Source organism: Corapipo altera, unplaced genomic scaffold (genome assembly GCF_003945725.1).
Source record: "Corapipo altera isolate COAL_440 unplaced genomic scaffold, ASM394572v1 57, whole genome shotgun sequence".
Classification (NCBI taxonomy): domain Eukaryota; kingdom Metazoa; phylum Chordata; class Aves; order Passeriformes; family Pipridae; genus Corapipo; species Corapipo altera.
The window spans coordinates 8,739,549-8,767,392 of record NW_020884905.1 but is presented as its reverse complement, the minus strand read 5'-3'; the positions used below and the strand labels follow the sequence as shown (position 1 = coordinate 8,767,392).

Below are 27,844 nucleotides of genomic sequence, written 5' to 3'. Positions count from 1 at the left end.
GAATAACAATGCTATAGAGTGAAAAACAATACTCAAGCACAGCTTTCAATTAAAGTCTAACATGCTGCAGTGGGGAAGGAGACTGACTCCCAGTCTCTGACTCCAGTTGCATCTCCATGCTTCTATAAATCATTACACCACCACAACCCACTTGATACTAAATATATAATTTATCAGCAAAACTCACTACTTATTCATGAAAGAACTCAGAAGTTGACTGTGCTTTGAGTCAGAGAAGTGAGGTAAAAATGCTAACTGCAAGGAATTGGGATTTGTGTAGATTTCCTCTAAACAAAGACAGGTTTTTGTGCTTTTTTTGCAGGGCATCAGTGTATAGGATGATCACTTAGGATATATTCAAAATGAAAATATAAAAATACACAGGACTGTGTTATTAAAAGCAGCTGGGGTGGCTGCTTTCCATTAGGATCTTTGTAGTACATTCAGAGCCAGGCTAAGATATGGGTCCTGAGGACCACTAACTGCCAGGGATGCAGCTCCCTGAGACAAGAGGAAGCAGGGAACACTGAGCTTCTGGAAGTCAAGCTTAAATATAAGGGTTAATCGACTCTTTAATGCTGAAACAATAAAATAAAATGAAGATCGTATCTGAAACATCTGCTTTTTAAAAATTAGGGTCCAGCTACAAGCTATAGGACAATATTATGGTCAGCTATGGTGACTCTGATGTTCTCTTTCAGTTGGAACCTTGGACTACAGACACTAGTTGCACATCATCATCATTAGTCCTCAAATGCTGCAAAAGGCAGTCTGTGCACAGGGATGTGGCAGCCATGTTCAGCAGAAGTCGCAGTTCCCATACATGGGCATTCACAGAACCTTGGAATAAAATCCCAGACAAATGTACAACAACATGGCTGGGTTGGAGCAAGGATCATTCTGTCCTGGGCTGCTCTTAAACAACCAAACCCAGAACATGCCTTTCTTAATGGGTATTAACCTGTAAGAAAAATTAACAGTAGACATTCCCATTAGTAGTATGTTCTGATTTATGTCACGTTCCATCAAATATAATCCCTTAAAGGAATTTTATAGAATTTATATGATATTTATAAAAAAGCTGTCTTCCTGTGTCAACAAAGGCTGTACCAGGATGACCACTCCATGACAGAAGAGACCAGGAAATAAACTGCTTTAAGTCAGTAGTTCTGATTCAGCAACAAATGTCCCCAAAGGGCTGTTGGCTTTGTCTGGTTTTAGCAGCTTCCGAACTTTTCAGATGGTTTGCTTTTCCATACACAGCTTACTCCATCCATCACTCTGCCACTCCACTCACATAATTGTCCTATCCAGGAGGTTATTTGAATCTAAATTTCTGTTTGAGCTATTAGGAGCAACACTTGACTTGGCATCCCTTGTATATGTTGACGAAAAGGCACAGGTGTTGTAACCTTTGCTTGATAAATCATTTACTTTTGCTACTTGACTCGCAAGCAGTATGGGGGCATTGGCTTTTTAACTGCCTTTTCCATATGCAAATCAGAAATACAGTATGCCTGGGGTACACGGGCTTTAGTTTCAAAAGCAAGTTGGTCTGGATACCTCATGACTAAGTAATAGATAAGCCTCTCATATTGCCAAGGACTTGTAATAAGGAGAGTGGTAGAGGGATGGGAAAGTACCATCACATTAATTAGGGGCGAGCTTCTTGGTAGCAATAACACTAATAAAGGGTTCTGAATTTGGGAGTTTTTTTCCTAAAATTAATAGTGAAACACGGGCTATGAGAATGCTAAACCAGCAACCTGCTCCCTGTGACCAGAGTTTATGTTGTCACTTGCCATTCTAAATGCTTTTTGCTGATCTGTAATGCCCTGGAGTACAAAATTCCTTTAGGGATCAGTGTGCTGTATTCAGTGTATTGCAGCTCCACTTCACACTAGACATTGTTTACTAGGCTGAGTCCTGTTTGCCACCTACTTACCCCACATCTTCCTGGAAATTGTACTTAGGATGCTAAAAACAGCTCCTGAGAAACACATGCCTGCTCCATCTAATCGCTCCTACCTGCCAGTAGCCAAGTGCCTTATTCAGGGAGGTTATGAGGATGCAGGGAACACAAACTGCCTCCCACTGCAAGCACCAGACAGAGGATCAACCACTTCACCTGTGAGAAACTAAATGGAGAGAAAGTGAATCCTGTACCCCTGACTAGCAGTTTCAGGAAAAATCCCTCTCTAATGTAAACACATTTTATATCAGATCCATCCCGGGTAGTTTCTAAAACTTAATTAAGCACAAACCCAAATATTTATTCCCATACCTTTCTATATGGAAAGATAAACTGATTTCTAGGCAAACAGAAACTCTTCCTACTTCTGCCTTTCCACAATCCCAAAGCACAGTCAGATCATGGATAATAAGCCAGGGTGTTTTCACATTTTCCCTGGTGAGGCCCTAGAACCACCCAGCTACAACAGAGCTCTAGAGAGAGCTCATCCTTTATAACACAAAACAACCGAAACAAAAGGCCTGTAACTTGCTTAGAACACTGAAACAAAGTTTAAGAAAAACCCCAAAAGTCAAACATGCTTATCTAGGCAGCAAAATGACAGGTATGAAAACCAGCTAGCTCAGCACAACAGCCTTATAAAGACCAGGTACAAAAATGCACCCTGTGAAACACATCTTAAAAAGAGCAATAGTAAGTTGGGGGGAAATTACTGAAGTTTAACAAAATGTTTATAGGACAAGAAAATTGCTAACTCCTTTAGATCTGCTCCTGCTCCCTGCCTTTCCCAAATAAACAGTGGTATCTTTGTAGCTTCTCCTTTTAGGCTTTTATTTATCTCTAAAAAACCACCGTACGCCTCAGGTGCATACACAAACCTAATTGTACAATTACTTTCTTTCCGAGAGACAAGGCAAAGCCTGTTTTACTTCCCCACAAGCCTTTTAGAAAGCAAACTGCAACTTGCAGTTTTTCACTGGCAGCACTTTAAAACAAAGGGCATGAGGAAAAAAATTAGCTGGATGCTGTATCCTGTAGGATAGCAGATGTTAGCTCTGTCAGACCAAGGAGGGAGGCAAATTCCAGAGTCGCTGGTCCTTCTGTGAGAATGGTCAGTTGCTGCTGCCCAGACACTGGATTAGAGGAGTGTGGTGCAGGTGATGCCCCTCACCAGGCTGGAGGCAGGGAGGCAGGGAAGCAGCCTCACAGATAGCAGGCTCCAAAAGTATATAGGATCCATAGACCAAGTCAGCACCTTGACGGGGAAGCTGATGCAGTCCTTCCAGCGCTGTCATTCCTGCAGCTGAAACCACGGAGCTGCTTTGTGCCCAGGTTCCATTGCCACCCTATGGAAGAAAGAAACCAGTGCACACATTTTTCTTTGGACAAATCAAACATGTGCCTCGCTTCATGGGGATTTTCCATCTTTGCCTCTTGCTGAGCCCCTGCCACTGTGCCATGACCTCTGCCCCCTCAGAAGAGGACGTTGAGCTATCAGCCTCACGAGCAGCTCATGTCTTTGTGCCTTATTAATGAGCACCATAGGCTGCCCGCCCTTTCTGCCTCCATACCCTGCTCTCTTTTTCCCATTTCCCGGAGCCCAGGAATTGCACTGGTCAGACAGGTAGACCTGCTGACCCTGGGGAGGCAGGGGAAGGTCGGAATTTCATGGCATTGCAGTGTACTAACAGCTGAGCCACCACCTCACTCCACACATGGGGCACGGCAGGTTTGGGAAATGTGTGAGGGGTGCAGGTGGCTGGTACATGGCAGAGAACATGAGAGGCTGCAGGAACAAGATCAGGCCTTTTATTCTGGGGGTTCTGACCACACTATTTATAAGGCAGGTCAGTGGTACTTGTTGCTCAGGGGACTGTCCCTCCTCAGGATCAGAATAGTTATCCTCAAGGCTGAACACACTACTCGTGTCTGAGTGTAAGTGAAGAACACTAATTTAGAAACATTTGTTTGAATCAGCCCCCTGAGAATTCCATATTCCATACAGTAACCTCCCTAGGCCAGTGCATGTGGCCAACTTCAGCTGCAAAGCACTTCCAAGCAGAGACTTGGCTACCTCTTTCCTTCTCTTGGCCCATCCAGCAAATGTAGTGGCAGGTTCAGAACATCATTTCCGTGCAGGAATAAAATCTCTACTGGGTAAAGAAGAGAAATTTGCTGAGATTAGATATAAAACAACCATTTTGGGATGTGGGACTGCTACTTTCTAGAGGCCATGAAGTTAGAAGGATCACTCTGCTTCCAAGACCAGCAGGGATCTGTGGACTTTCCCATATTGGCAAAGGGAAGTAAGGGCTACTCTCCTCTGACACCTTGAGGCTTGAGCTCTCTTATGATCACTGAAAGGTTTGATCTCTGTGCAAAAATTTTTTGCTGTTGAACCAGTGGCATCAAGCTACTGACACATGACCTGAATGTTGGTGCTGTCTCTCCTCTTCCACCCAGGAAGTAGTAATACTGGTCTGAACTTGAGGGTGACCTGGAGATGGCTCTAAAAACGGAGTATAAGTCTTGAGAGTGTGGATAAAAAATGCACTGTCAGACTGTGTCAAGCATCAGAAGGTCACAGACCCTGGGAGGCTGAAAGATCTCAGATCCTGCCTCTGCTTTGTGTTTGACCACATTAAATTGCTCTTCTCTTTGGTTGAAATTAGTCAAGGAAATGTGGACTGAATCCTTTGCTGAGCTTAAATTGAGATGGTTCCACCACAATGGGAGCATAGAGCCCGCGTGTGGTCGTGGTGCTTTTGATGTGTCCCAATCACAGAACAGTTCTGTGGCCACACATCCCCAGCACAGTATGTGTTAATGTGCTGCTCTGATCACCATTGCTAATGACAGTCCAGAGTGTGCTCCACAGAGAGCAGGTACAAAGGTGACCAGAAATGAGGGTCACTCCCCTTCCCTTCCCTCCTGCTCATCTCGGGGCACAGAGCCCATTTAATTGAGCTCTCACACAGAGGGACACTGTGGAATTCCACTCTCAGATCAGTTCTTAAAAAGCAGCTGAGAACAGCACACCTTTTCAAGAAGAAAGCACGTATTGCACTATAAAGGTGAAGATTCACAGAAAACTTCCCAGTACCATCATGTGGCTGTACCTTCAAAGTGGGATGGAGCCATATCAGTCCCACAATGCCTGGGTTAGTCCTCAGCGGGGGAGGTCCTTGTTCCTGGGCTTTTTCTTCTTCCTCCTTGCAGGCTCCGGTGAACAGTTCAGGCTCTTTTTTGGAAACTAATACTCAGCATCCTATTTCTAACAGATTTAACATAGAATTATTTACAATCGACATAGACGAATTTCCCAAACTAAGCAATTAAACTTATTGAGTTTTGCCCCTCCTCACAATAACCAGGAAGCCTGTGAGTAAGGCTCCCTTTCTGTGGGTTTTATGGCCATTACTTATTCCACAGTGGGGGAGAAGAGAGGGAAGAAGTAAGTGTGGGCCTGGTGGGAAGAGCTGGCAAATCCAGAAATATGATGAATGAGCTGGAGAGATTTAATTTCTTACTAAATTCTCTACAAGCTGTGTAACCTTTCTTTAGCTAAACAATTACTCTAAAAGGCAATGATTTTCTGTGTTTTCATTGAAAAGTCTTCATAATAACAATGGCCTGTGTTCTCCTCCTTGAAGAACTTCTGCCAAAAAACAGTTTTCTTTTTTCCATTCAGCGGGAAACTTTCTTTTATTTTTATTTTTTCCATCTCATATTCCCCACTAACATGGATTTTGAAGGCCTACCACTTACTGCATGGGGCTGGGAAGAAGCTTCCCCTCAGACCGAATCATTTTGGCCCATCTCCTTCATAGGGATTCTCACAGCTTCCTCCCAAGAGGAGCACAACCACGGTCAGAGACATAATACCAGGCCCAAGTGACCATTTAAGCTGACAAAATGTGATATTTCCTATGTTCACAGGTCAGGGTACATGAAAGGGGACTCCCAGATTTGCTTTTAATTGGACAGGAGGCAGGTCTTGCCGAGTTGTGGTGGGTGCAGTCAAGGGGAGCATGACTTTGGTGTGGTGAGGGAGAAAGTCATCATGTCTTTAAATATGACATGATTTAACAAGAGTGGATGCTGATCCTCACTGGACCACAGAGTCCAGTTTTGGTGCTGATCCCCACTGAACCACAGGGTCCTGTGGCCAGCTGGAGTTTTGGAAGGGCTTTGAGGATGCAGCATGGGCAGAGCACTGTCCTCCCACAGAGCTGCACGTTTGTTCACATACATACACTCATACATACAAATCAAATGAACAAGTCTAAGGCAAGATTATAGTTATGTGCCTCTTACTGCTGTTAGTTGGTTTGGCTGATTTTCTGGGCGCTGTGGGCCCAGCCCAACCTCCGTGGCAGATAATGCTGTATTGGATTAGTCTGCCTCGCTGCTGCATCAGGTCCCAGATCGATTTATTGACTCTGTCAGAGTGGCTAGTACAGTAATTGTTACAAGAGCAGAATAGAAAGCAAGAATGTGTCCACATAAAATATAAAAATGACGTTTTGTTCGTTCTTTCCTCCTTTGCCCTATAGATCTTTATGTGTTTACACAGTGGAGAGCACTTTACTTAAGTTAATCAGCTCCTTCTACATTATTAATTGCGACAGTTAGGGTGCTACGTGGCGGCAAACGTATTATTGAGAGCATTGATCTCACTCTGATGGTGTGGACCTGGGTAGGTTTTGTATTTCTTCCCTTCTTTTGCAACTGCTTTAGGGCCCCTATCAAATCCCATTTCTCTGACTGACAATACACCATCGATACCACCGATTTCAGAGAGGAGCAGGAGGATGCACAAAAGAAAGAAAGGAGTGAGCAGAGATCCAGGCTTGGAAAGGGGCTGGTGGAAGTCGGTAATCACAGTAATTGCATGCCTGGCCTGATTTCTCTGTTTTGTAAAGAGTAATAATTTGAGAGCAGAAGTTTCCTAAGTGTTGAAGATTTGCAGAGATGGCACGATGAGACCTTTTAAAATGTGTGCAAGATGTATACCCTTAAAAAAAAAACCATACTGACTTTTTACAAGGGGTTTGGAAGTGCCTTTGAAAGACATTTCATGAAAGTTCAGCCTTCGCAGCTGATACCTATATGAGCTCCATAAATTCCACCCAGCCTGACAAACTCCAGTAGGTGTCACATGTGACCTGGATGGAAAAGGTCAGCAGCTGAATTTATGGCTTTTGCATTTAGTGGAACATTAAGATTTTTGCCAACTGCCATATATACTTTTTAACAATTCTGCAATCAAAGGATTAGGACCACAATCTACAATGAAGGTCAAAAATTAAAGGCCACAATCCTTACATCCTTCCCAATGGATAGGCATTAAGCTACCTCTGTCGTAAGAATCACCTTTGCTTAATGGCATTAACACAGAGGTCAAGGAATGAATAAGCTCTAGAGGTGAACACTTTGCAAAACAGACTATTCTGCTCTGAAATTAATACTGAATTCCATAAGAAGGGACCAAAAGATGAGAACCCTTTTCCTAATGGAGAAGGACTCTCCAGTTTGCAGCAGATTCCATGTTCCCAAGACACTGAGCATCACTTCCCTAGTGCTGGACTGTCCTAGAGAAATGTAAATAACATTGAGAGGAAGGACTGGGGCTTCAAATAAAATACAGTAAAATTACCTCAATTTTATTAAAACGCATTTATATTTTAAATTTAACAAATGTGTCTGTTCTTAGTAAGGATTACTAACAGCACGTCGAGTTGTAGCTTTCAAATTTTACTGGGCTTTAGAACATCAAAACACGTCATCTTGTTTTAGGCTTTTGTTTTGATAGCATTTTCTACTTGAGCAGAGTAGAAAAATTGGAAAAATCGAATTCAAAATCAGGACGTATTTTTTTTTAACCTAAGAAAAGTCAAAAGGCTAAACATGAACATATCTTGTAGGTTTCCCTTTAGTTACTTTGGTTATTAATATTCAATTCTGAAAACAGCGCTGACAGTGTAATCATAATATTCTCAGGCATATTCACTTGTGTGACCCAACTGTTAGATCACCTATACAAACACTGGTTATTGCACATGAAGAGATGCAGCTGAAGACACTGCAGAAGGCAATGAAATGTAATTTAAATTATGAGATATGAGTATCCAAAATCACTACCAGTAGATTGCAGTCACCTCTGAGGCTGAATACAATAATTTAGGAATAAATTCTTCCCTGTGAGGGTGGTGAGGCCCTGGCACAGGTTGCCCAGAGAAGCTGTGGCTGACCTGTCCCTGGAAATGTCCAAGGCCAAGTTGGAAGGGACTTGGAGAAACCTGGGATAGTGGAAGGTGTCCCTGCCCATGGCAGGGGGTGGAATGAGATGAGCTTTAAGGTCCCTTCCAACCTTAACCATTCTATCATTCTATGAATTTCTGCATTTTTTGGAGCAGCTTTATACAACTTTAGATATCATTTTATGCTTTTGATGTATCTTTTTAAATATGACAGCAGAAAAAGTATCTTTTTTATTTTAAAAAAGGGGATAAAGTTAGATGTGACATTTGCATGCAGGATTGGGTTTTTTCATCCTTCCATATGCTAAACAATGAGATTTGAGATTTTGCAAGAACACTTTGACACAATGTTCCTTGTTTGGCTATACTCTGTTTTGTTGGGGTTTTTTTAAGGACTTTCTTGTAGTCTTCTGGGTTAAAGATCATGTCTGAGAATGTATGGTATGGGCCCAGGCTGTATATTCATTGAAGCTGATGAGAGGAGGAGATGGAAGATTTGTTATTGGCAGAAGTTTGTTTTAGAAATACAATAATATTTTTGTTTAATTATGCTTGTCTTTTGCTTATAACTATGCACAGTAGAGTCAATCTAGTCTTTTTCAAATAAGATAAAGGTTAAAATTCACATTTTCTTTATGGAGAGGGCTTGCAATGCATCATCATGTATCTCTGGAGTTTTTATTTCGTGGCTACAGGTATTAACTCTCAGTGACTCTAAAGCAATCTTCCTTGATGTAGAGATGGATTTTATTTTGGGGCTTTCCCAGTTTACTGATCTTGAAGGGTAAATCTGAAAGTATAGGCCAGGTTATGACCTGTCTGGTTCATTCACAGGCCAGGTAAGACAGGGCTTGGAGCAACCTGGTGTAGTGGAAGGTGTCCCTGCCCATGCCAGGAGGTTTGGAAATAGATGATCTTTAAGGTTCCTTCCAACCCAAACCATTCTGTGATTCCATTATTTCCCTGCAAGGGAGGCTCCACAGGTTCTTTATAAACTCCTTGTCTTCTTGACAGTAGTAACAAGGGCAGAATTTGTCCCAGTAGTGGTAACTGCTTTATCAGTGCTTTTGATGTTGAGTGACTCTAAACAGAGCTCAGATTCTTCTCCTGGAAGCTTTTTGGGAACATGAGGAGTAAAAGTAGTAACATTTAAGAAAAAAAGGGGGGAGGGGGAAACTGGGGGAGAGCTGTAGTTCTGCGTACAATGGAGCAGCTTGCTTAGGGAGTACAAAGAGCCACTTCTACACAGGCTATTTTCAGGGAAAAGTCTCACATTGAGTGACTCACAAAAGCAAAGAGGCACCTTTTGATTTTCAGTTCAAGGTTTACATTAGTAATTTTGTCTGTTTTCTCTGTTAGTATTAATTAAATTGAGATAGTTTAATTAGTATTACTAAATTTGATCATTAGTAGTAATTCATTCTGCCTGCCATACTGCACAAATATGATGAAGCAGAAATAACTAAATTGTTTAATTTCATCTAATTTAATGACTTTACACTCCACCAGGACTTTCATTGGCATCTCACAGTATGTGTGAAAATCTCTCCAAGCTAGGCCAAGACCCAACTCCCTTTAGCCAACCATGTCTAATACGTCCCTCCTCATCCAAAGGCGGATCATGTGCCGAAAAGGCTTTTCCCATTTCTCCACCGGAGAACTGGCAACCTCCGGAGCCTGGGGTGGTCTTTTCCTGCCCCAGTCACACAGCTCCTGTATCATCCTGATCCGAATGGTTTTGATGGATCTGTACAGGACTCGTTGGCTGCTGCATCCCTGGACAGGGGCTCCCTATGGTGTGGCAGAAGTCCCATCATGGATTGCCACGAGAGAAGTCCCATAATGGATGTCTGTGGCTTCCATTTTTGTTAGAGAAATCTAGCAAGGTGTGAAACATCAAGAAAAATGCAGATGACAAAAATCCCCATGTTCAGGGGAGTTTTTTTGTTCAGCTCAATTCCCTCTTGGCTTTCTTTTTTTAAGAGCAGTTTTAGAGAGGGGGGTTCCCTGCTGAAATGAGTCATTATTCCTCCAGCTTGCTGTCTTCTTTAATTTTAAGGTCAATGTGGCAAAAACACCAGAGTTGCCTCAGTGCTCCTATTTCTGTCCATGTTAATTTGGAGACTGTTTTGATCTCCTTGCCCAGCAACACCTAGGATTTGCCAAAAACCCAATTCCTCTTCCTTTTTTGCGGTGTCCAAACTCAACCTTTCTCTGCCCACTTCTCAAAACATGCTGTTATCTTGGCCCCCCCATTCCAAGGTTCCCAGCTGTCCCTCTGCGTGGAGTGCACCCTGCCAGCCCCGCTGTTCCTGCTGCCCACAGCCCAATTCCTTGCTTGCAACTCCCAGTCTCCCACCAACCCGTTTCCTCTGTTTTTTGCCCTGCTTTGATCAAGGCTGTGCACACTTAGCTCTCCCCATGAAGCCACAGGGTTGTTCATTTGTCTGCTTCACCCACAGACAGAGAGCACAGGCAGGGACCTGACACTGGGGGCTTTGAGGGGGATTTCGGAGGGAGTGCTCTCTCTCCCTTCCAGTCCAAGCTATTCCCTCCCTTGCTTTCCTCTGTATGCTCTAAAATACTCTCAGGGCAGCCAAAAAAAGCAGCTGAACTACCTTTTGTAGTTATAGATCAACTACCTTTTGATCCATGATGTGTCTTCTCCGGTTACACCACAGGGAACCCCCAGCCAGGGTTGGCCGATGAGTCCCGTACAGCTCTATCGGGACTGTCGGTGCCAGGATGATACAGGAGCTGGGTGACCAGGGCAGGGAAAGGCCATTGCAGTCTTCAACTTCTGAAGGTTAAAGTGGCCTTTCCCTGCTCCTTGCTCTCCAGTGGAAAAATGGGGGAAAAAAAGGTCTGAAAACTACCTTTTGTACTTCAAACTGCAGAGCTAAGAGTCAGAGCCTCTGCAGCAGCTTGTTGGCAGAGCAATCCATCCCACTGGGACCCCTTGGCCCCTGGGCCCCTCACGTAGCTCCCGTCACTCCACTGTTCCCCGCGGGCGCAGGACAGGGAAGGAGAGTCCCAGGGCAAACCCCTGAGTGTGTGTGTACGTGTGTGTCTGTGCATGTGTGTGCTCAGGCTGTCTCACTGCAAACGGAGCCTGGGAGGCCCAGGTTGGGGTTGATTTTCTTTGGATGACTTTCCCCAATTGTTTAAAGCAATAAAAGTAAAGAAACTTTTTGGGGGGAAACGGTGGTTGAGGGGAGATTATGTTTGCAGTCCTGGTGCGGGCAGAACTCCTGAGGCTACGGGGGAGTTTTACTCGCCTGAGGACTGCAGGGACTGGTTTAAATTGAATAAAACTGTAAGTACAGTATCAGGGACAGGGTAACAAGGAGTTCTGCAAAAGCTACACCACCGGAAAGCACAACGAAGAATAGAGCGGGTTACGCCGCGGTGAAAGTATGTACTGGTTGTTATAACACCGTGCCTCCAGAATAAATTATGTCCCTTTAAAAAGTAATACTTTAACTGTGGAGCTATATAGAGACAATTAAGACGATATTGTTCTCCTCATTTCCCTCCCCCCCGGCTCCCTCCCTCTCTCTGCAGTAGCTCTGTGGAAACTTTTAATGCTGCAGCTTGAAACTTGGGCCTCTGGGTCTGAAATGCCTGAGAAAGCACTGCGGGCTCTAACTGTAAAACATTCCTTCGGCGGGCCCTGGAAACAGGGCGCGCTGGCGCAGGCGAAGTTCAGAGGGATCACATGGAAATGAGGGTTGGCTGCAGGCTCCCGAGGAGAGGTTTATTTCCCTTAAACCTGAACTTGAACTTGCAAACACACAGCCGGAGCCTGGGACGGGCGGTGAGGGGATGGGAGCAGGGCTTCTGCCGGTCCTGTGCACCCACCAGCTGGGCTGGGGGGTCCCCGTGCACCCACCAGCTCTGTGCCATGTCCAACGGCACTGTAGTTTGGGGAACCAAAGGGTTTGTTTTTATCCAAGCGAAATGCTGGAAAGTCCCGTCGCAGCATTGTGTCCCAGTTTCCACGGGACTTCCCGGCATGAAGTTAAAAGCAGGTCCAAGGCCCAATGCACATTTTATTTCTTAAAAGGAAAGAAATGAGTGAAATTTAGTGTAAGAAACATGGAATTGCTCCACTCTTGAGCAAATTTAACTGTGCTTCCAGCAGAGGAAAATACGGGGCTGTCTAAAAACGAGGCGTAAAGTGCAGAACTCAGCCCGCCTTGCAGCACGTTTGCTTTTACATCGCCATAGTGCATGTAAACCATGAGGCAGGTTTTAAAGTTGGTTTTACGTCTTTGATTCCATGCATCCTGCTGTTTTCTTCTTCTCTTGCAAAAGTCTGTATCAGGGGGAGCGAGGTGCCGATTCCAGCGGGTGTCACCCAGGTGTGGTGGCAGAGGTGGCTGCTGTCCCAGCCGCAGGCATGGGGCAGCTTCCTTCCCCTCTCCCCGCAGCTGGACTTGGCTAGGGGGGTCATATTTTGGTCATTTCTGATTACTCCCGAACAATTTTGGCTATGTTTATAGCAAAATTTTGAAAGGATGAATGGGCGAAAAAAATCCCTTTTGGCAGTAACTCAGGAAATATCTACAAAGATGTCCTTTCTGGAGCAGGATCTTATTTCAGGGTTTGTGTTAGGATCATTTTTATTCTGTGACAGCACATAAAGAGAGCGGGACAGAGCAATGAGGTCTGGCATAGCTAAAATCCCTTCTGTGTGTGTGAGGTTATATAGTTTATCAATTCAGAAACCACCACGGGCTTGGAAAAGTAAACAGCTGGCTTGGGTCTGTGTGCTGCACTCCGGAGTTGTCTGCAGGATTTAAATGGCTCGCCTGCGATTTTTAGAGCGGGGCAAACATATATAGTTTTTCTTTTAAACATGTCAAAAGGTTTTTTGCAGCCATTTGTTTTATTAGATCCTTTTTATTTGTTGCGATTTTCCTTTCTGGTTAATTTTGGTTTATTTTGCTTTTACAAAGGGCTCTGCTGCCACCAGCAAGTCTACAAATAAATAATAATAAAAAAAACCCTTCCATCCCAGTCAGAAAACCTTGTGGCAACAACAAATATCAGAGAAAGCCATCGTCTCTCTCAAAGATTTCATCTCACCCTCCACTTAATCCGCTTGCTGTACCTCAGATCTCAAGTAACTTTCATACTGTGGGCTCACTTTAATGGATAGAATCTATTTTTCATGAAAAAAGCAGGAAATAAGCTGTCTTTCGTACAAAGATTTACAAAATGTAATCATTGTTGAAATATTCTCTTTGAACTGCCTTGTCCGCAGGGGTGTCTGGCTCCCAATACCCCCGTTTCTTTAGAACACCCTTACAAGTTCTTCTGGTAGATCAGGTACACTGGTGGTTCTGGTCTTTGATGTCTTGAATGAATGAAAGAAAAGCATAATAAAAGAGAGCTGTTGATCAAGCATAAAATACTCTTTAAGCTGACAGAATGGCAGAGTTAACACATTCTAAGCTGCTTTTAGGTTTTTCCTTTTTTCCTCACATTTTCCTGTGCTTTGTGTACAGTGGGGGTTTTTATTTTTTGAAAAGTCTCTGATCTATGTTGTATGCCGTCCTCTAACAAAAACCAAAATGGGATTGTTTCTCTCTCTTTCTCCCTTTCTTTTTCCTCTCTCTCTTTCACACCACTATCTTTTTTTTTTCTTTTTTTAAACAGCAAGGTTTGCAGTTTAGCGTGGCTGCAGTCAGCTTTCAGCCGACCAAGCAAAGTTTAGAAGTTATTTTCCAGATTTCAAAGTCAATTTACTAACAAATAAATGAACTTCGTCACTTGACTATTCAGAAAACTGGAGGAAAACTATAATGTCCCCCAAAGAAAAGGGAAGACCCTCTGCCTAAATGCAGTTTTGCAAACCGAAAAGCGGGCAGGAAAATGACCTCATTGTGAGAGAACTTTCTTTTAGAGGCAGAGAAAGGGGAAAGTTTTCTTCCTGTAGATCTAATTTAGATCTTAAGTTCCCATACATTATTTATACGTTATATTCCGTGTGCCAGCCTACTCTGCTGGCTGGGTTACATTTCAAACATTTGCCATTGATAAGTCTTTGCTGTATTATATTCAGGCTAAATGCGAATATGTCATAGCGCAGTCAATCTTTAATCCGCTGAGCTCCAGGTCAGGGCAGCAGGGGGTCCAGCACTCAGAGCATTGCTTTATACTTAAGAAACATCTGGGGCCAGCTGGGACACTTTACTGGAACATTCAGATGTCTGGAACAACAGCAGGAGTTACTGTATGAGTGTGTTTTCATAGGTTTGGGAGGGTTTGGGGTGACTTATTTAAAAACACTAGCTGTTCCCAACTTGAGGTTTGAACCCAAGCAGAAATCTTGCCTGAAGTGAGTTTGTTGGTCCCAGGAGATAAGTGGTTTGGACTACTATACATTTTTAATAGTCAGCAGGAAAAAGTCTATATTACAAAATTATTGCATGTAATTTAATGCAGTTTGCCACAACTGGCATTCCTGCAAAAACTATGGGATGCAGAGCTACTGTATGCATCGCCTGGAGACTAGTGTCCCTCCTGGGATGTGTTTTATCTGCCTCAAGACAGTATAAATGTGCTCATAGTGGGGCGTGTGACTCTCCTGGGTGCGGATGTTGGACAACCAGAAGATTCTCTCACTGTTTTATGTCCCTTTGGGGATGACCAACATGCTACTTACATCCCTGTTGGTATTTCATTTTGAGAAATATAATTACTAAATAATTAATCCCAGCTCTAAGAAAATAACTTCCATAGGCACAAAGGTGACCTTGTTTTTAATATTCACCTTTCACTCCTATGCAGCAGGATCAAATTTCTTACCTGGAGAAACTCTGGAGAAAGCACTAGAAAAGCGGGATGAATTCAGACGTGGGGTAAACCAAAGGCAGTTGCTTTATCTGCAGGAGCCCTCCAGCCACCAGAAGCTGAATTGCCACTGCCTTCCCTCACCCTGGCAACCCTTTTGAAGTGGCATCAAAGCCCCAGTTTTGGCCCCTTGCTTTCACATGATGCACCGTGGGGAAGAGCCTTCCCAGGACCTCTCACAAGGTGATGCCAAAAGGACCAGTTTGCTGCATAGCTGTTCACATCCTCATTTTACCTTTACAACCAGAAGGACTCGTTACTCCAATTCACCTTCCCGGGTTTAATGTTTGTGAGAGTCTTGAAATTCTTGAGGTGACTGAAGGGTCATCCTCAAACCAACTAACCGAACTGATGAACCACGATGAATCCTCGTGGGTGCCGGTGGTCATGGCTCGGGTTCAGCTCAGTTGCCCAAACAACCGCTTTGCCGGCGAGCTCTAAAGTTGTACATTTTTTTTTTATTTAGGCTCTTATCAAAGGTGGGTTTTCCCGCCTGGGCCTGTGCAGCAATAGCTTCCTGCACACACAACCGTGCCCGGGGCAGCAACGGCCGCAGGGCCGTGGCAGCCACGTTTGAAGTCCTGATGGCACCGACCCGTCCCGCCGCCAGGCAGCCAAACTGGGCTGAAACCTAAAGAAAATGGCTAGCACAGAGCAGGTCTGAGCCCTGAGTGGGTATGGGGAAGCCAAAGTTCCTACGTGTGGAGTTTGTCAGAGTTTCAGACGTGTGAATGTCCTTAAATAACCTACATCGCCCGGAGAAATAAGCCAACTGTCACACCCAGTTCTGGATTCCACATTAACAACCTCCTTCCGCAGCGTTAAACTTTGCCCTTGAGGACTTTTGTTTAACTTCTTAATTCGAAAAACAGATAGGGAGGGTGTACAGCCCCGACTTTCTGTGCAAGTTGAAAGGTCCCATTGTTGGGGCAGGAGTTGTGCAGGTAGAAGCAAACTGAACAAGTTTGGGTTTGACTGTCCTTCTGGTTTGAAACACGTGAACAGTGCTCGCCGTGAGGCCAGGAGCCAGGGTGAGGGACGGCGTGCAGGAAGGCTGGTTTAAGGAGGTTTTAATAAATAATGGGCCTATTCCTGGGCTCCTGCTCTGGCAGAAACTGCTGCCGGAGTCAATGAGGCACTCTGAGCTTTTCTCCTGTTAAATATCCTGAATCGTGGAGTGTTTCTTTGCTGTTCTTCCTCTACAAAGGAACTGATTGTCAGAAGTGGCTGGAGGATTTTTGTGTGTCTCTGCTATCTCCAGAAGAGCATAAGAAACAAATAGAATTGTGCTATCAAAGAACCGTAATTGCCATCTCAGACTTCCTGTTTAGGATTCAGTCAAGTAGATATTGTTTATGGATCATAAAACCTTACTACTGTGAGGATTCTCAGATACTGGCAGCACCGAGTTTCAACTTTCATGGTGCTGTAAATTGGGGGGGGGGGGCAAGTGTGATAATACTCCTCAGAGAACAGTAAAACAGAGCTCTGCAATGGTTAAATGGAATTTTATAAGCACATTCAGTGTGGAACTGTTTTGCATTACATGAGTTGAATACCTTAGAGATGACACACATCTGCAGGCACTTTATTAAATCCTTAGTCAGCACTTTTCAACCTGATGAGATTACTTCTTCATTTGACTGGAGAAAGGGAAGCGAAGATCTCGTACCGGACTGCAGAATTCTTTCTGATGTTTCACCTTGAACACTGGGGAAGGACAGAGAGATGCTCGGCAGGACAATACAGACCTGTAGTGGCACCAACAACTGTGTGGCAGTAATTTTACTGAATGGGACCTTTAACTCCAGTGGATTCATTTAGCACTAAACTCACTGAGAGTACTGCAAAGTAAACAGAAGGGAAATAAAATACCGTCTCTTTTATGAAAACGCATGGAGATAATATCATCTTGACCATATTGTGGTAGTGTCTATGATTTAAATGGAGATTTTAAATTAAGAAAGGCAATATGTCATTCTCCGAGTGGGTGCAGTTGGATAGGTTACAGAACTGAAGGGATAAAGTGGGTAAGGTGGTTAGACATTGAGCAGAGCTCTAAAACAAGGCATAAAACACTTCAGCCATCTGAACGTAGGGATCCAGGCTTCTTTTTTCCTCCTCTAAGCCCCCTAATCATGCCAAGAAAAAGTTGACAGATCCCAACTATTGGGTCTCCTAGTGCCTAATACACTTCCTAGACGTTTTTATTTGAGGCGCGGAGGTCTCCTCTCCCTCGCAGAGAAGTTTCACAGGTGCTTCAGAGAAACAATGGTGCTCTTCAGCCCTAATCCTGGAAGACTTAGACATGTATAGGAGGCTTGAGGGGGATATGAGATCTTAATATTAAAATGATTAGTAGAAAAAGGAGGATCATTCTGTGTGTGCGTTTCAGCTGTAAGATGCTCTAAATTAAACCAGTGTCCCGAGAGCGGTGCTGGTGTGATCTGCTGCGTAAATGTGCTCTCTGTCTTGCTGTTCTGCTGCCTCAGCCCATAAAACATCTCATCCAAGTGGGGTTGCAGGAGCAGGCGAAGCGGGACGCAGCTGTTGGTGAAGCACTTGGAGTTTGGGTCCCGTAAAAGCAGCTTTTCAGTCAAGGCAGTGCAGAGCCCCAGCACGGAAGTTTTGAAACTCCCCGTGCAGTTTGGTTTGGGTCGTTCCTGTAAGGGTTAATTAAGTTTTTCATTGGTATTAAGGCCGAGCAGTGTCTGCAGGAGTCATATTGACACCCTAGTGCATGGTAACTCTACTCCTTTATTGACATGTTGCTAGTCAGGAGCACAATAGCACTCTGTGTCTGCAAATCATTGCTAAAATCATCTCAAGAAAAAAAAAGTTTGAAAGCCCAACGCGAGACAAAGGCCCCAGAGCTGCACTGCGCCGCTCAAAACTCCCGAGTCAGCAACTTCTATTGATTAAAAACTAACCTTTAAAGTAACTCGCAGAGTGTGTGGTTAGCATTTAAATTTAAACATGTCATGAGTTGATTTGTGTTACTGAATACCAACTCCGAAGGAGTTACATTCACATCAGATTTTTTTTTTTCTAATTCCCTTAAGCAGCTAAAGTATTTCATGAAATGTCAATAGGGCAGGGGGGAAAAAAAGGTGTTTTGGAGGGAGGGGACTTGCACCCAGCCTCGCCGTTTCTTTTCCCATGCAAATAGTCACCCCAAAAAGAAAAGTGTGGGGAGCGACACACAATAATTAGACCTTTGTCTAACTTTCCCAAGTGCCAGAGAAAGACAGATTAATTAAATATACAACAGTGTTGGTTTTTGGAGTGGGGGTCTCTCTTGCTGCGGAGGTCATAAATTAGGCAGAATAAATAGTTCAGTGTGTTGGGAGCGGGGCTCGACGTCAGCGCGGCTGGCGGCGGTGGGAGGGCGCAGCGCCGCGCTTGCGGATGGCGGTCACGTCTGGGGCTGTCTGGTTGCCCTTAGCAACGAGACATGATGTAACACCGGGATGAACTTGAACTTGGGGGACTTGAAAAGGGAACAATAGACCAGAGCAATCAATAAAGCCTATTTCAGTGAAGGATTACAGAGCCGCTCTGGGGTAACCTTGTCTGCGAGGCGCGGGGTGAATAGCGAGATGCGTGAAGGAGCGCGGGGCGGCGGGGGACGGACCGACGGACCGACCGGGGCGGACGGACAGACGGACCGAGGGGCGGGGGGGTGGCGACGGAGTCCGGGCGGGCGAAAGGACCCCACCGCTGCCAGATCCGGCCCCGCGCAGCCCCACCTCCGCAACCTCTGCGCTTTTTTTTTTTTTCTCCTGCCCTTTTTTTTTTTTTTTTTTTTTTTTAAATCAGCTTTTGAAGCGAGGGAGGAGTGGCGAGGGCAGCGGCTCCCGCCACCCGGCGGGCCATGTGCCGGGCCAGCGGCCGTGGAGCCAGCCGGACATCGGCGCTAGGGATGGGAACCATCGCCTCGCTGTGTTCAACTCCTCCACTCCATCGCCTCGCAGTCTTTAACCCTTCCATTCCAACACCTCGCAGTTTTCAACCTCTCCACTCCATCACCTCGTAGTGTTCAACCCCTCCACTCCATCACCTTGCAGTCTTTAACCCTTTTACTCCATCCCCTCACAATGTTCAACCCCTCTACTCCATCCCCTCTCAGTCTTAATCCCCCTTAACTTCATCAAGTCTCAGCCTGTAACCCCTCTACTCCATCACTTCAGTTTTAACCTCTCTACTCCACCTCCTCTTAATCCTCAACCCTTCTACTCCATGCCCTCCTAGTCTTTAACCCCTCTGCTCCGTACTGGGCACTGCTACAGTTCCCAGCCTGGTCAAAAACTGTCACACTCAAACAACAAGTGTGAGGGACGACCCTGCGAAGTTTTGGAGGAGCTGGCAGCTGGTGGTGGTCAGAGGTGCCTCCAGCACAGCACAGCCCACACTCCACGTCCCTGCACCCACCTAAAATCAGTCTAGCCCCGCAGTCAGGGAGGGGAACGGGACTTGGCTCTGCTTCACGAACCCTGCCAGAACTTTCCTCTGTTTATAAACTTTACATATGAGAACTATTTCGTTTAATTGCAGCCTGAGTAAGTCTAAATATAAAATCTGTAGGCAATAGATGGAGCTGATATGAGACCGGTGTGTTTGTATTCAGAAGGGCAAGCAGAGGAAGAGTTAGTTAATGAGGTGTATTGGAAGCAGGACAACTTCTCCAATCGTGCTATTTATTTTACCAGTTCCTACCTCCATGGCAAGACCACATAATCTCCAAGTCCCACATGAAACTTGCCTCAGAGTCTTCTGTAAATGTTCATAAATCCTCCCTGAGTTGATTGTGCTATCAATCACGTCAGATGCCGAAAAGGAACGAAGGAAAAAGTTGGTAAAACTTGTCATCGGTTTGTACGTGCACACGTACACACCTCATATATTACAGGATCCCAAGCAAAAACGTGGGGTATCAGCAACAGCTCTTTAATACCTGAGTCTTTCTTGTTGTATTACTTTACTTCAGGCTAAATAGTTGCTGCTTGTTGGTGTATTCCCACAGCAATATGTCATTGCCAAGTAGCATCCCCCCGCGCATACAGTCCCAGGGCCTAACACTGCTCTTATTCATTCCGGGATCAGGTTGGGCTGACCTCGCTGGGGCCGAGCCGGGTCTCCCCGGTGCGGTGGCACTGCCCTGGCTCCAGCAGAGCCCACTCCAGCGTTTATTTTCCTATGGAGGAGCGAAATTGTTTTCTGTGCATCTGCGCCATTGGGTTAAGGACGGTATTGTTGCAGAGCTGAATTCCCAGGGAATTCCCTCCCTTTGGGAAAAAGAAAAAAAAAAGATTTTCCCAAAGACAGGCTATTAGTTGAGGCCCACGTTTTGTTTTGAAACACAAGTATGGGCAGAGATACGGGACATTTTTGCTGATCCACTTTTCCCCAGATTTGCTTTATCCTGGCTTTTCTCTAGCGATCCACATTTCTCCTAAGAAAACAGCCCTGTTGTTGAATTTCTGTGCATCTGTTCCAGCGAGACAGTTGAAGCAGGGCAGTATAAAGCAACAGATGCTTATGCTGGCACATGCCTAAATACCCAAGAAAACCCCAACTGCAGGGTGATAAATGGCACAGAGAGGCGAATGTGTATCGCCTTTTCAGGGGATTAGACAAAAGTGAACTGGAGGGATCTTCAAGCCATCATCTATTAAAAAGATTGATAACTTGTAATGTGACATGACCCCTGCGTTCATCTGTAGCTATGTCCAGCAACTGTCGGCGAGAAAAAAAAATATATTGATTTGTACAGTATTTTTAATTAAGCTTTGTAATTAGGTCAATTCGTCATGGTCTCAATTAGCCCCCCTCTTGGCGGAGGAGGCTGGCGGCAATGCCCGGAGCCCTTGGGGAAGCAGTGAGAGCGGGCGGCAGGGCTGACGCTTCTCCTTTCTCCTTTTGCAGTCCTGGTACCTGGGATAAAAGTCTCCGCTTCCCACCACCCACCGGACAGACCACCAGACCCCTTCCCACCTCTGTAACATGGAAGCAGCAGCAACGCAGCGCAGCGACTTCACATCGGCGGAAGGGGAGGCGAGCAGACACCGACAGCAAACTAGTACATGGAAATGGCAAACGTTATGGTTGAATGGCAAAGGCCGTAACTTTCTCGAGATTTTATTTTATTTTTCTTTTTTTTTTTTTAGGCAACTTTAGGACTGTTGTAATTTCTCATATGGTGCTGGAAATGGTTGGGCTTCATAACTTTTGAAGTGTTTCATTGGTAGTGTAAGCGTTAGGTGACACTGAGTAGAACTAGCCTCTGCTGCTGCTTACCAACTCGCTGTTGTAACACACTTTCCATATGGAGCCTAACTGTTTTACAGTATCCTCATCGGATTTTCCCATACAGGTGTGAGACTTCTTGAGAAATCATGAAACACACTTAAACTATAACTTTTGTAGTAGCTGAATTCTGCAATATATAACTTACCGGACAGACATAGAGCATGTTTTTCTGTAACATATCGGGAAAAAAAAATGCAGGTTTTTTTTTGTTGTTGTTGTTGTTGGGGTTTTTTTTTCTTTTTTTTTTTTTTACCGTCGGCACTTAGAAACGTAACATGAACCATAAGAGCATTGTCAACAATTTTTTTCCACTCGATTGCAGAGCGATTTAAAACATCGAACTACTACTATTCACTAAAAAAAAAAAAAGAAAAAAAAGAAAAAAGTTTGAAATGCTGCACTTACATTTAAAAAGAAAACATTTTTCAACAATTTTCAACAATTACACAAAAATTCACGCAGAAATGGGGAAGTTGGTCTGTTTTGACAGAAACTGACAGGAATCAATCAAAACAATCGAATTTTGAATTGAGTAAAGTGCAATTTCATTGGATAGCTAAATATCTTTGTAAGATAGAGATTGTTGAAAATTCTATTTTTGTTTTCCAAGTCCTTCCACCCCAGGACTCTAAATTATTGGGGTAAAAAACAGCCTTGCAAGAAAAAGGGGAGCTATTTTTGCTTTTTATGTTTTTTATTGTTGAACTTGTATCCCTTTAAAACTGAAGGAAAATTAAAAAAAAAAAAAAACAAATCTAATGGTGCTTTTACCACAATATGTTAACTACATTAAATGCTAATTAATCATTTTCTGTTATCAAAGCACATAACTAAAATGAAATCATAATATCTGTTAATTTTATAAGCTAAAAGTCACTATAATGGATTATGCCAATTCTGACAAATTTTACGTGTTTCCGGCAATATAGGGTTTATCAGTTCTCAAACACCTTGGGAATAAGAGAAGATGGTCCAGAAAGTAAAACACCTTTGTGTCCCTGAACTGGTACATTTTCTGGACTGCAAAGAAAACAATACAGAAACGAATGATGCTGATCTTACAACTTATGCCAGTTCAAAGCAAGGGCACTTGCTGAAGAAGAAAAAAACAGACAAATAAAAAAAACTAAAAAAAAAAAAAAAAAAAAAAAAAAAGTTTGGACCCCAAACGTCCTGTATCTTATGTACAAAAAAAAGGAAAAAAAAAGAAAAAAAAAAAGAGTGCAAGTGATTTTTTCTATCAGACAGCGGAGCACCCCTTTGCTTCACATGCAACTTTAAGAAGGTTTCCTATACTATACATATATATACGTTCTGGTTGGCGAGTCCAGCTAATCAGAGAAAGTCTCTGCATGTTCTAGTGTTAGTAACTAATTTTTATATAGTTAATGTAGGGTAAAGTAGAGTGCATTAAGACACAATATTGTAATCCCTATTCCAGGCACTTGCCTTTAAACTATGTTTGTTCGACCCTTCAGAAGGGTTTCTACTACTGTCCTATACAATCAAGTAACTGAAATTCTTGGGAAGACACTTTGCTCCTCATCTTTTCCCTGAAACAATGTTTTGTTTTGTTTTCTTAATTTGCACGAAACAAAAAAAAAAAAAATTCCATATCAATGTGCCTTGCCCTGGATAGCGATTATTTGTGGAATTGTTGCACATGTTCCTATATTGAAAGGGGTTTTTCCCTAGTCAAGCATTTGGAGACACTTTTTGTAAATGTGACTTTTATGTCAGCCATTGTCAGTTCCAACATCTAGAATTAAATAGGATGTTAGTTGTTCCGCAGATAGGAGTAGTGTTTATTGTCCTGTATGGTCAGTGGCAGTGCTATTCTGAGATCTGTAGATGCTAGATTATCAGTATTTTTGGATGTTGCTGCATTTTACCTTTTATTTGGAGTCTTCCTTTTTTGTTTTGTTTTCTCCCAGATATATGAAAATATGCAATACCTGCTTATATCATGTAGAAAAGCTTAGCAATTATTAATTTTTCTTTTAATTTTTTTTTATTTGACCAAAGTTGGTGCTGCACTTGACGCAGTGTGTTTTAGGTGTTTGTCTTTGTACTTTTGTGATTTTTGAATGCACATGCAGGAAGGGCTCTTCTTAGAGAAGCAGTCAAACTGTGAAGCACTAAGCTGAACCCTGCTTCAAGCAATTTTTGTTTTACAACTGTTCCTTTCACAAGCAAGCCTTAAAAAAAAAAACTTCCTTTTTCTTCAGATCCCACACCCATTTTTATTAGCAGACTGCAATCAATCCACATTCAATAAAAGTATATAATGCCCATTTTTATATGCACGTTTTTAAACTTCCAAGTTCTGAAAATTGTTTACTGGTTATTCTCTATTTAAGGAAAAAATAAAATGTTTTGGATTTTCATATGTGTCTGATAAGTGGTTGAGTAGTCATTTTGCTCTATTGTATTGTGTGATTGTTAGTATATGGTATCACATCCTCTAGCCAGCATCCTTTGCCTTCCCTATAGCACTTAGCTGGGCATTACTTTATTAAGACATATGTGCACTAAAAAAAAAAAAAAATAGCAGCTTTCAGTGCTTCACAGTGAAGGGAAAAAAGCCTAGACAAACATTTTGTCAGAACCTTGCTATGAGACAAGGTATTACCAGTAAATTGGTTGTATATACAATAAAATTGCACCCTTTTTTAAACAAAACAAACTAAGCAATAGTTTGGGCAGTTAGTTGTTTTTAGTGAGCATGTTGTAGTCATGGCTGCAAAGAGAGAGAATTAAACTGCCCACTCAGAAGATATGTAATTTGTATGTTGTATAGTTTTATTGATTACACTGATTTATTCTACCCTATTTTATAATGCAGGACTTTTGTAATGTTGTTTAAATGAGGAAAAATTTCTGTCAAATTAGCTTAGTGGAATTTCTGATTGTTCGTTATAAAGGCAGCGTTCATAGAATTGCTTTTTTTTTTTTTTCCTTTGGGAACTGGATTTAAGTTAAAAACTTTCCTGTTTCCTTTTTTTGTATGTATTTAAATACAGTTATTTTTCTTCTCTCAATGGTATAGCATATTCCTATGCTTGAGAAGTATAGGCTACTGAAGAACCATTGTAAATGGACATTACAGGTATGCTGTATTTTTGAAGGTATTTTTGTCATATTAAGTTTGATGACGCTAAAGTTAGGGAACTCTGAGCAGAATTGCGAGAAAAAAAATGTTTTAAAGGCTTTAAAACATTAGGTAGGAGGTCAAGGGTGTTAACCAACAGGGGTTGTAAAGTATTATACACTAAATTCAGTTTGCGTTCACCTTCCTCTCACGCAGGAAACGCGGCAGTTCCGTTCTGTGCAGGTGTAGAGAACAAACAGTGTTTTAGTCCTCCGAGGAGTGGGGAGGCAAGCAGGGATGGGGCAGGAGGGATGGAGCATTCATCCACCATCCATCCATCCATCCCTCCATCCCGTGGGGGTGCGAGAGAGAGCGGGGCCGGCGGCTGGAGCCCCCTGAAGGGTCACAGCCCCGCTCCCGCTCCGGCCGCTCTTTTTGAGTCACAAGAACAACTTTTTTCCTCCCCGTCTCCTCTCCAGAACCGTCAGACGCACAAATACTCTGACCTGTACCCACCCCCCGCCCATCCAAATTTAAAGCCCTAGGGATGGCTTAGCGTGAATTGACTTTTACTCAAGTTAATTCCTTTGTTTTTCCCTCTTTTTTTTTTTTTTTTTGAGCAAGGGCACTTGCTTTTCTCATGCCGCACACCCCAGCAATGCCATTATTATTTATTCTTCTTCCTTTATAATAAAAACTTTCAGGCTTCAAGTTTAGGCAGCCATGGTACACTTTGTCTCTGTTGCTTGTTCCCCCTCCCCTTAAGGTCGAAGGGGAAAAGAAACACCAAGTTTTCTCAACTCCACAGTATTCAGTCAGCCCACAGGAATATGCAAAATCCCTCTAACATTTTTTTTTTCTTTTTCTAGTTCTCTTTGTTCCGTATATTTGCAGCTTTGTAGTAACAGTGTTATAAAATATTTACTGTACAAAAATACAAAAAAACCCAGATACATAGCCTAAAACAGTTTTTTTTTCCTTGTGGTGAATTTTTTTTTTTTTTTAAGAATGTCAGTTAATATTGTACTTTGCATTGTGTCTCTGGAAATATCTTTTTTTTTCTTTTTTTTTACTGGTAGAAGGCCTCCATCGAACAAAATTAAAACCATAACCGGCATGACAATGTAAGGAGAGCTTCAATGGCACCTAAACAATAAATAAATAACAAAATCAACCTCATGAGGTCTGTCGGAGGCAGGTCTTGTGAAGTTAACACTGCCTGCTAGGCAGGATTTTCATTAAATCAAGCTTACAATGCCAATTTTGTCTTGAAGTCAATGCATGTATTACTGTTTGACAGTAAACCCAGCTATGCCATCATCAAGTCCAAGGCTGCGCAATAGTCTAATTAGTATCGAGTACATTTTCCTTTTATTTTTTCCAATAAAAAAGCAGTGGGATGAAAATTGCTTTGATATATAGCAGGTAACATTGAAGCTATTCCATAGCACTTAACTGTAGTGAATACTGTGTCACCAATTCTGAAATCAATTTAATGTTTAATGCAAATCCATTACATGGTGCTATTACAGGCTGGCAAAATGATTTACAAAAATGTGACAACTTGGGCTCAATTCACTCTGCTTTCCAACAATGTAAATGCATAGCAGTGTTTATCTGCATGAAAACTATGCACTAATCTATCTGAAAAAAAAAAAAAAGAAAAGAATATATCAACTTTGGTATCTACTTTCCGTTTACTTCGATCCTTGCCTTTTCGGTCATTGTTATAATGCCAGCTTTAGGACAGAAAGAATTATAAGAAAACCAGCATAATACCTGATATATTAAAATGTAGTGCCTGTGAAATCTGTATTATATTGCTCTTCTGAAGTAAGATTTTTCTACACCGGTAGCCTTCGCTGTCTGTCAGAACCTTCTGATATAGGTGATGTAAAATAACCGTACAATATTAATGCATGCTATTCCATAATGCTTAGTAGCTGTATGAATATTACTCAAAGTTATGTTAGTCTTTTTTTCTGACTTGGTTCTTGTCAGATAGGTTTAAAGATATTTCACTGAGAACGCAAATTCTGTCTTTATTGATTTGGGGTGTTTTCAGTATTTTGGAGGTATACATTTACTTAAATTCAGTATTACTTGTGTTTTGGGTTTTTTTTCTTTTTTTTCTTTTTTTTTCCTTTTCTTTTTTTTTTTTTTTTTTTCCCTAGAGGGCAGGACATGGTGTTTGAGACCAGAAATCCGTGCCTGGTAAGATTTTCGTCTCGAAAAGCTACCCTAAGAATTCAGAGAGCTTGCTCTGAAGAACAGTTCAAATTGAAAGGACAGTCCTTTAAACCCACAAATGAGACCGAGCTCATGTTGCGAGAGATTTCTTAATGGGCAGCGGTGAACCAGGTACCCATGCTTGACCCTTCTTCACACCAGACTTCCTCATATAGAAAGAAAAAAACCCTTTAAAAAAAAAAAAAAGAAAAAAAGAAAAAAAAAACCTCATGTGGTTGTTTAGTTTCATGCACAGTTGCAATATTTTTCTTCAAACTCTGTACAAACTTTGGGCCCGATTCATAAAAGTTCCTTTGCTATTAACACGGGGAGGCTGGTGGGCTTTTCTCCTCCAAACTGAGGACAGGTTTCACCTTGGCACGTATGCCAGCTGGCTCTCCTCTCCCTCGCGTTCCCCTCTCCGCCTCCCCAAACCCCATGGAGACCAGGAATGGATGGGAAGGGGTTGTGGAGGCGGTGAGGTAGCACAGGACCATGCTCCGAACGCCAGAGGTGCAGCTGGCAGGAGGAAAGGGGACATGGGAGAGGACGGCTCTGTGCCGCGCTCCGGCTGGTGCTGGGGGCTCGGGACACAGCAGTATGAGGAGACTTGATTACAAAAGAGATCTTGTCCCGTACCAGAACAAAATACGCTCGATCGCTACCTCTGAGTTCTAGAGAAACCCTCCATCGAGGCGAGCGTTTGTCCACAATGTGAACTTTTGTACTTCATACGCCTTTTTTTAGGGAAGACTATTTTCCACTTAGTTAATCTTCTATGCTCGAGCATGAACAAAAACAATTGTGTTGGGTGAAATCCCCCTCCCCTTTTATCTGCATCCACAAATTAATATGAGGGGAAAAAACAAAAGAAGATGAGTTTCTAGACGGAGCATGGTAGGGAGAGAGTGCCGACGATGCTTGTCCTTGTTGCCGGTGTCCCTGCTGCCTTGGGGAAAGGGCCACGAAATCCTTTTGAAATACAATCAAGGAGAAATCTCCATTTTGGCTGTCTGTGCGGGTTCTCCGCTCAGCCGAGCTCTGCCGTAGCCCTGCCCTGCTGCCTGGGATCGGCCCAGCCCAGTCCCTCAGCGGCAGTTTGAGATTTGGGGCGCTAAA

At 43.1% G+C, this 27,844-nt stretch overlaps 1 protein-coding gene across 16 annotated transcripts in view; it reads left to right on the top strand.

The window, feature by feature from the left end:
- Nucleotides 1–26,932, top strand: part of NFIA (nuclear factor I A) — a 413,178-nt gene extending 386,246 nt beyond the window's left edge. For 10 of the 16 annotated variants that reach the window (XM_027651687.1, XM_027651691.1, XM_027651698.1 and 7 more), the window contains one exon: nucleotides 21,022–26,263. In XM_027651687.1, the coding sequence (XP_027507488.1) occupies nucleotides 21,022–21,039 (18 nt within the window). In that variant the 3' untranslated portion in view covers nucleotides 21,040–26,263. Of the gene's footprint in view, nucleotides 1–21,021 lie in introns of all 16 variants that reach the window. The other 6 variants (XM_027651688.1, XM_027651700.1, XM_027651699.1 and 3 more) reach the window with 1 other exon arrangement.
- The last annotated feature ends 912 nt before the right edge of the window (nucleotides 26,933–27,844 follow it).